This window comes from Anastrepha ludens, chromosome 2 (genome assembly GCF_028408465.1).
Source record: "Anastrepha ludens isolate Willacy chromosome 2, idAnaLude1.1, whole genome shotgun sequence".
Taxonomy (NCBI): domain Eukaryota; kingdom Metazoa; phylum Arthropoda; class Insecta; order Diptera; family Tephritidae; genus Anastrepha; species Anastrepha ludens.
Window position 1 is genome coordinate 75,144,848 of NC_071498.1, and position 9,806 is coordinate 75,154,653.

At 36.9% G+C, this 9,806-nt stretch overlaps 1 protein-coding gene across 2 annotated transcripts; it reads left to right on the plus strand.

Moving 5' to 3' along the window:
- Positions 1-4,133: 4,133 nt before the first annotated feature.
- Positions 4,134-6,113, plus strand: LOC128858095 (protein distal antenna-related). Of its 2 annotated transcripts, none has more exons than XM_054094073.1 (3): positions 4,134-4,210; positions 4,473-4,798; positions 4,874-6,113. In XM_054094073.1, the coding sequence occupies exons 2-3, from the start codon at positions 4,504-4,506 to the stop codon at positions 5,893-5,895; spliced, it is 1,317 nt and encodes a 438-aa protein (XP_053950048.1). In that variant the 5' UTR covers positions 4,134-4,210; positions 4,473-4,503; the 3' UTR covers positions 5,896-6,113. The 2 variants fall into 2 exon arrangements, with proteins under 2 accessions (XP_053950048.1, XP_053950039.1); XM_054094064.1 differs by lacking the exon at positions 4,134-4,210 and adding an exon at positions 4,251-4,412.
- Positions 6,114-9,806: the final 3,693 nt, after the last annotated feature.

Genomic DNA, 9,806 nt, shown 5'->3' on the forward strand with positions numbered 1-9,806 from the left:
ACAGCATTGGTTTGAATAACTTTATTTGGAGTATCGATAACTTTATTATTACGTTTTGGCGTTCGTTGTTTATGCCTGTTTTTATCACGGTTTTTTTGCAATTCCCTGGCGTCTATACATCCCCTTTAATTAGCACGATGATTTTCTCCGCAGTTGCAACATTTTGGGTTTTGGTCTGACGGTTTTTTGCTTTCCGATGTACTATGCTTTCCACTGCACTTTACACATCTTGGAGTTTTGTTGCAGTAGTTTTTAGTATGACCAAATGTTTGACAACTTTTACATTGGGGAATCAGATTTGAGGCTTTGACGGGTTCAATGACAACGATTGAGTGGAGAACATGGTTTATTTTGTAAATCTTGTTGATATCTTCACTTGAATCAAAAGTAGCCATAAACATATTTAAAGGTTCGTTACTTTTCAATTTTAGCTTGTTGACGGCATTGAAATCATTTAGGTCAGCTATAATTGCTTCAGGTTCACAAGTATGGTGCAATTTTTTATCATCACTTTAATTGGTCAAGTTAGCATTTTAGTTACTGACCTATAGTCATCTCTGTGTGTAACATTTATATTATAAATATCGATGTTTGATAATTTTACTATATAGTAAATGTGTTTTTAACCAAATTTTTTATTGTGATACTTAGTTTTTGGTAGTTAGTGATATTCGATACTGATGGGTTCATATTTTTGGTTGCCATTTTTTGAGGCGGATATTTCAAACACGGGAGGCTCGTTTACAGTGTGCGTATCGGATACTAGATATACAGGTGATCCTTCAGCTTTACGTTTCTTGTTTGGTCTTTTATTTTTCTTTAAAATGCAATAGGTTTCTATAGCTAATTCCTCTTCATCAGTTTCATATGTTACATTGACCTCATTATATGTTTGTTTGGGAGCATTAGCACTAGTAAAACCTTTACTTTGAAGATTAAGTTTTTCATTTTCGTCTTTTAGTTTACGACAAAGTGCTTCTAAATCATTAAGTCTTTGTATTAACACTATAACATCCAAGTCTTTAGTATTTTAAGCCGTTAGCCGAGTGCGAACATTTAACATTATTATCTATTTATTTATTAATATTATTATTATTTTTATTTTATTTAATTTAATTTTATTTTATTTTACTTTATTTTACATTATTTATTTATTTATTTTTATTTTATTTTTTGAACACTAGTAACACGATGTTTTTAACGATGTTAACACTGCGTCAGTGTGGCTTTCAAACTGTACATGATCTGTCAGTTTGTTTTTTGAATGTATTTTGCTTATTAGAGAGAATTCCTAGAAATGATTGCTGAATTTAAGTTTTATTTTACAGCGAAATAAAAAATTTTGATGAAATTTAATTAATTTCGTTATTTTAATAAACTCTGTCCCTGTGAAATACTCGCGATGACATTCAAACGAAATATATCACAATCGCACTACACTCATGTGTAAACTTCCAATTTTAAATGCTATCGGACCTCGAATTGGCGCTGGAAATCGCGGAAATCAGACGTCCTTCCCGTAACTCTTGGATTGTCTGAGCCTCAGATCCGACAATTTTGCTTGATGACGAAGCCAGCGAGGTGAAACCCAACCCGACCCAACGACCCAATCAGCAAAGACACGACATTGTTGATGATCAGCCGGCTTGAGTTCTTGTGTTACCTGGACTTTATAAGCCTTAATACCCAAATCTTTATGCAAAATACGGTGTAATGAAGTTTGTGGAATTCCTGATTCCAAAGACCGACAAAGGAATGGACAAACTTGGGTTTTCTTCAACAGTTTCGACTACAACAGCAATATTTTCGGCTGTTCTTGAGCGAGGTGCAAGGGTTTAATTCTTCACATCGCTAACTTGTCTCAACATCTCGAATTTTTTCACCAATTTCTGTATTACGGTCTCTGCCAAATTTTCACCATTTTTATAGGGAATTTTAATAATTTTTGTTAATGGCGTAGTTTCTACTTGTCAAATATCAAAAAATTACAGCCTCAAAAGTGACATCTACCGAAATAGCGGGCTATTCAAAATATTATAACACCTTTTATTGGAAAACCCTTTATTAGTACGTATGAATTGTACTCGTATATACTCATATGATTATGCGTACATAATATAATTGTAAATTGTAAATACAGTGCCTCTCAGAAATATTTTGCATGGACTCTTGTATATACAAATTTTTAATTTTTTAACGAATTTACTTTTCCTAACGCGTGTACTAATTGTTGCTCATATCCTAAAGAATCTGAAATGATTTTTGATGGAAATAATCATCCAAATGAGTCGACAATACAGAGGTTGGTGAAAAAAATGAAAGACACTGGTTCTGTCGAGGATAGAAAACGAACAAGCAGACCAGCCTGGGTTTTTTTCCAAAAGTAAAGTGCATGTGAATAGCCCAAAAAGGATACCAGAGCTGAAACACAACATTCGGATCGAGATTGCTGAACTCAATCCGATTATGCATGAACAAGTCCTTGAAAAGTTTAATTCTCATATGACAATCTGTAGACCTGCTCATGGTGGATATTTAAATAACGTCATTTTTCACATTTAATTATTAAGAGCCGTATTTGGAGCAAAAATAGTGAAACATGAAAGAGTCTAAATTTGTACATGCTTTATTTTAAAACAACATCTAGGCGCGTGCTTTGAAATACTCTTAATTTTGATTCATTACTTTTGAATTGTGCACTGTGCATATCGAAAATGGCAAGGGGTATCGCCAAACAGAAAAAAAATTAAATAAAAAAGTGTCCAGAACGCGGTTTAGAAAATACCTATGTATAACACGTGAGTTGAAAGTCAGATAAGATCGCCAAATATTTAAATAAAATTGTGAAAACCCACATACATAAAGTGGCTTGTTTCCAAAACTCTGGAGGCTTTTTTATATAATTATTAGCGAATTCCATGCGCTATCCTATCCAGCTTCTCGTAAAACTTTTCTAGGAGTTTCCGAACAAATTAATTTTTAAATGTTTGGTTTACGTTTTCAACAAATTTTTGATTATGTAATTTGAGGGCTGGCTTTTGCCATATTGATTATGCTTCACACTTCTCGGCCGATAGTTTTCTTGGATGCCCAAACCTGGGTTTAGATGTTAAAATCCCGGTTCATTCTAAATATTTACTGCGCGTTGATAAGAGGAATGCGTTCGGAAACTATTTCTATCTTTCCACATTTTTATAATTACTTATTCGTTACTCCCACATTTAAATATATAAAATACCATATGCAATTTAGTTCGCTAACCAATCAATTATAATAAAAAAGAATGGAAGGTAAGCCAAAACGAGAAAAAATGCTAATAAAATAACGCTATTATTTAAGGAAACATTTTTACATGCAGTTGCAATTACTTACTGTTATATAAAAAATGAAGTGAAGAATCTCGTTATGTTTTTTTACTTTTGTAGCTAACAAATGTAATGGGGAAATAAATAAATAAAATATGTTTTGAACTATAAATTTATATTGTGTTTTTAATCAACTTAAACATATTTCTAAGGTGAACGCAGACTTTATGGCCAATGTGTATATTTATATACCACTACTAGTCGAAAGCAAAATAATTTCGTGAGCAATGAATTCTGATTTTTTTGTATTGTTAATTATATTTGAAAAATAACTTTTACTTTTAAGATTTTCTGATTTATTTATGTCGTATTAAACTTTAGTTTTATTAACTTGTGAAATAATGTATAAATAAATTATAACAATTGTAAAATAGAAAATAAAATGTAAAGATTTCTCGTCTTCACATGCAAAGTATGAGCCATTGTATATGTAAAAACTCACTACCCTGCTTGGCACCCATGGAACGTTTTACATTTTCTCTTTTATTATCCTGACATCAGAAGAGTAATTTTAATAAAATATTAACTCTTTGTGGGCATTTCTCTTAATTTAGAATTCTGCAACATTTTAGGCAGCTTTGAGCATCAAGGGCTTTTGCTTACAACACGAGACACAAATTCTTTTGTTTTGTCGAGCGGTTAACATCGTTGACGCTGTCCAAAGAGAATTCCACGTGTGTGCATGTTGCTACTTTGGCTAAGTGATATGAGCATACGATATGGCTCAAGCAAAACATTTTACGTGACCATCTTCCAAATTTAATTGCACTTAACTACTCTCAAAAAGTACTGTGCTCAATACGCGATATCGTGGAGTGAAAATAAAAAATCAAGAAAAATTTTTCGTAAGCGTCAATTCAGTTTTATCGAAACTACAAGCTTTCATCGTCAATTCTGAAAAAATTAGACACGCGAAAATACAAAGATTTTTTTGTATTGGATTTTTAATTTGCATTCACTAATTGCTTCTGGAAGCTTGAATACTATTAAAAACTAATAAGTTTCGTTTTAAATTGTGTGCAATTTTTATTCAGTCCTACATACTTTGTGAGCATTGCACTTTTTTTATGTCTTTCGGATAAAATTGCATTTTCCGTTTTCTTTTAGTAACTCGATAATTGCGACGGTATAGGCGGAAATGGACATATCTGCATATCAACACTTGAATATCCGTATGAGTACACGTGGCAAGCGCCCGCTTCGAAATCTAACTCCTAATGACAAAGTTCGAGCTATTCAACGCATTCATAACGGCGAGACGAAAGCATCCGTTTCGCGCGACATTGGTGTACCAGAGTCAACCCTTCGTGGTTGGTGTAAAAATGAGCAAAAATTACGCTTTATGTGTCGTCAAATGACTGCAATTGAAAACCTACCAAATTCTGGGCTGGAGAATTTCCAGCCAGCTGCGAAAAGAAATAAGTTTGAACAAAGTAAGTTCAGGAAGGGAATATATAGTATACAAAATTTTTCCGAATATAATGATGTGCCTCATTTAAAAAGTTTAGATTTCATCATTAATGCTAATAGCAATCACGATGGGCCAATGCTTGGGGAAATGACAATAACTGAGTTTATGAAGAAAACTCGACTGCCAACCGCGGAGTCACAAACTAAACGAACTTCGGTGACAGGAGACATAACATCTTCTTTTGGTGCTTCACCATGCTCTTTAAGCAGAGCTTTTTCATTAATACCTTCATCGGCAAACTATAATCAATCCAGTTTTATGCATAATGATTTGAATTGTGTGTCTTCATTAAATCCAAGTCTATTGTCAATGTTAGATGTAAATTCTTATAAATGGACGAGTCAAAAAAAAATCAATCGTGTTGCAGAAACCAGTCAACTGCACGATACACAACGTGCCACATATTCCATGGATCAAAATTTTGACAAAACGCCAAACACGGAGTCAATTTTTAATAAAAAATTTAGTGCAGTTTTGCATCATCGAACTAAAAATTCTCCAGAACATATTAATACTGAGTCTAGTTACACAAGTGGTCACAAAATGGAGGTAAATGGACGCAACATATTGGACTTTAACTGTGGAGGTGATATTAATAACAATTTCGCAAAACTAGGGCAAGACGCGTATATTGAAAGTTTAAATAAGAATATTTGTGTAGAAAACAATGCCATGAATAATGATATTTATCGCACCACTGAAACAACATTGCTTCAGTGGTGTAAAATGTTTAATGCAAGTTTGAATTTATTAGCTTTGATGGCAAGTACTGCGACATTGCAAACTCCAGTTATTTATTTGCAAGGCACTCCTGACGATACATCGAATATAAAACTGGAAAAACAAGGCGATGCAGAAGCCTCAACATCAGCTTTTGGATTAAGAACATCTCCTATTCAAAATGAAATGTCGAATGATAGTTATTATGAAAGTGAACCGGAAGACCTTTCCATACGCTCAGCAGAGTTTAAAATATCTACGTCCATAAATAAACGGTCCCAAAGTCCAGCTAAAAGTACCGCATCTAGTTCTTCCACACAAAGTGATGCTGATGCATAATCTTAATACATTTTATTATAAGAATTTTAATGATTGTACTTTTTCAATCATCCTAGTTGCTATTACATCGATATTTGAATCATTTGTTAAATAGTTCCACCTGCGCAAACAAGTAGATACAATTGATGTAAATTTTTTGGCGGGCAATCAGTCAAAATAAAGGGCACTTTTAAGTTAGTTGTAGCGTTTTTTAACTTGAATAAATTAAATAAATAAATTGTGGGTGTATGAGTATGTATGTGTATATCTTGTATTTGGGGGGTTCTACTCCTTTCGCCTACTTTTTTTCTTCACAAACAAGTACTTCATTTTGTTTATTTATTTTTCAGTGGCCGACGCAGTGAATTCCGAAGACGCAATCTTGTACTCTAATATTCCAAGGCGAATTGAGTACTATAGGTAGCGTCTTCCCTGACGTCTCTTACCAATACAAAGCAAACAGAAATTGCATGTTTTGCGTAAAATTAGTGAATGGCTTGATAATATTATGATTTGTGAGACAAATTGATGAAACGAAGTACAGCGTTTTAAATTGTGAAATCATTAATTAATTAACTGCATTTGGAAGAGTTTCTTTTCGTCATGGCAAGAAAATGTGTGTGTGCGTGTGTGTTAATTCTTGTGCTTGGTTGTTTCCATTGCTTTCGTCTACTCTTCGTCCAGAGAACGTTAATGTCTCAATGACAGAAACATATGGGATTTTGAGAGGTACTCGTTTCGCGAAGACTAATCACCACAGACACAATTTCACCAAAAGTTAATAGTAGTGGACTGAATTATGTATGTAAATTTAGCAGCAGTCGATAAGAATTTGTTGGTGATTAGAAGCAAAGAATGTTAAGGTAGCTTTTTAATATGGCCTATATATGTATTTGAATTTTTTCCAAATCATCCAAAACTATATGTATACATTTATTATGCCTGTCTAAGAGTCCTTCATAGAGAACTCATTCATTACTAGGCACACAGCATGATTCAATTATAGAAGGTTAGGTAAGTAATGCCAAGGGCGCTTTGACACTCCCTTATTTTAGGGCTGCATTTACGAAGAATGGAGAAAGAGGGAAAAATGCTTTCCCCTTTTCGCCTAAAGGTAGTAAAAAAGTACGTAAAGTAGCTAATTAGTCCTGTAATAAGAGAAAAGCTAAGTATATTGGTTATTTAATCTACATTGAAACCAAACAACAGAAAAATTATTGTTTTTTTTTTAAAGAAAATATAATATTTATTTAGACTATTTTCAATGTTTATCTAACTCAAGAGCGCGCAGAACTATGTGATGTTACTTATGTATGTGTTTCAAGTTAGTTCGTAGTTGGAAAACAAAAAATTAATTAGATGTGAAACGAGACAAAAATAAAAAAATGGAGTCTGTAAGGGAGTACTTTCATGACATTAAAAAGGAAATGCTGCTAGTAAACAAAAATATTTTGGAAAATTAGTTCACTCTTATGCATATAAAGCCATGTTTAGTAACCTTTTCTTTGTTTTCACAATTTTTTATTCCTGAAATAAATACTGACTTTTAGCATCCCTTATATGTATGTATATTATGCAGTGAAAGAGTAACTTGTTAAACCACAGATTTGGCTGCCATGATATCATACGTTAAAAATAACCAGCAATATTTCCGAGGAACATTTTAAGATAGATTTGTGTATATTTTGTGGGTAAGAATGGTTCCATGTGTAGAAGTCCACGCAAGTGGGAATGGGGTCGACGATTCTTCTGCATATGGTTCAAGCAGCTCACAACGGCCGGGATTAGCCCACGTATCCTCTGGGTAGCTTCCGAACATCCGTTCGGGAGTGAGCTAACGTGAGAAGGCGAAACATTCCAGGATAGCTGGTTGTGCGCTGGGTTTGGGACCCGCCACTTAAAAATCGCCCCAATGAAAACTTTAAAAAAGCCTCGGGTGAGACCTCCCTATACTGATAACGACCCCTGCAAACGAACTAAGGATTATGATTTGAGGGCATGCACCTGGAATGTCCGGTCCCTTAATGGGGAAGGAGCCTCTGCCCGGCTGGTTGATGTCTTCGTGAGAGTAAAGGCTAACATCACTGCCATCCAAGAGATGCGATGGACGGGGCAAGGAAAGAAAACCATAGGACCTTGCGACGTCTACTATAGCTGCCATGTAAAGGAGCGCAAATTCGGGGTCGGATTTGTTGTGGGAGAGAGACTTCGTCGCCAAGTACTGTCGTTCACTCCCGTGGACGAGCGTCTCTCAACAATCCGCATCAAAGCCCGTTTTTTCAACATATCGCTAATTTGCGCCCACGCCCCGACGGAAGAGAAGGACGATGCGACCAAAGATTCCTTCTATGAGCGCCCTGGAACGTTCCTATGAGCGCTGACCCCGCCACGACATAAAAATCGTGCTTGGCGACTTCAACGCCAGGGTGGGCAAGGAGGGAATTTTTGGTCGCACAGTCGGAAAATTCAGTCTCCACAACGAAACATCCGGCAACGGACAGAGGCTGATCGACTTCACCGGGGCCCGAAACATGGTAGTCTGCAGCACCAGATTCCAGCATAAGAAGATTCACCAAGCCACCTAGCTGTCTCCTGATCGAAAAACACGAAACCAGATCGATCATGTTGTGATAGATGGAAGACACGCTTCTAGTGCATTAGATGTACGTACGATCCGAGGAGCCAACATCGACTCGGATCACTACCTTGTTGCAGCCAAACTGCGCACACGCCTCTGTGCAGCAAAAAACGTGCATCTACCTACGCAAAGAATGTTCGACATCGAAAAGCTGCAATCACAACAGACAACCAGAAGATTCGCCACTCGACTCTCACTCCTGCTCTCAGAGAGTACTGCCCAACAAACCGGCATGCATGAGCAAGGGAGCAACATTTCTCGTTCTCTACGTACCGCCGCCGAAGAAGAAATTGGATTCCGGCGAGCCCGAAAAAACAATTGGTACGACGAGGAATGTCATGCTGCCGCATAAAGAAAGGATGCCGCCTATAGAGTCACGCTGCGATCGGGCGCAACGCGAGCTATGTGGGATCGCTACAGAGAGCTGAAAAGGGAAGAGAGACGTATTATCCGAAAGAAGAAACGAGAGGCCGAAATACGTGGGTGCGAAGGGCTTGAGATGCTGGCCAACAGGAACAACGCCCGAAAATTCTACCAGAAAGTTCGGCGGCTTACAGAAGGTTTTAAGACCGGGGCGTTTTCCTGTAAGAACAAAGACGGCGAACTGGTGACTGACGTACAAAGCAATCTTAAATTATGGAGGGAACACTTCTCGAACCTATTAAACAGTGACAGCTGCGCATGTCACCGAGAAAGTGAAGATCCCGATACCCCAATCGTTAAGGACGGAATTGTCGTTCCGCTACCCGATCATTAGGAGGTGAGAATAGCGATAATGCGGCTAAAGAACAACAAAGCCGCGGGCGCCAACGGACTGCCGGCTGAGCTATTCAAACATGGCGGCGAGGAGCTGGTAAGGTGCATGCATCAGCTCCTATGCAAAATATGGTCGGATGAAAGCATGTCTGCCGATTGGAATTTAAGTGTGCTCTGCCCAATCCATAAGAAGGGCGATCCTGCAATTTGTGCCAATTACCGCGGGATTAGTCTTCTAAATATCGCCTATAAGGTTCTAGGGAGCGTATTGTGTGAAAGGCTGAAGCCCACCGTCAACCAACTGATTGCAACTTGTCAGTGTGGCTTCAGACCTGGAAAGTCTACCATCGACCAAATATTCACAATACGCCAAATCTTGGAAAAGACCCATGAAAGGAGAATCGACACACACCATCTTTTCGTCGACTTCAAAGCTGCATTCGACAGTACGGAAAGGAGTTACCTGTATGCCGCGATGTCTGAATTTGGTATCCCCACAAAACTAATACGGCTATGTAAGATGACGTGGCTCAACACC

Excerpts from the sequence above, each read along its gene's own strand:
- LOC128858095 (XM_054094073.1), top strand. The coding sequence starts at position 4,504 with ATGGACATATCTGCATATCAACACTTGAATATCCGTATGAGTACACGT. Across the intron at positions 4,799-4,873 it reads AAGAAATAAGTTTGAACAAA|ATTTCATCATTAATGCTAAT; the intron begins GTAAGTTCAGGA and ends TAAAAAGTTTAG.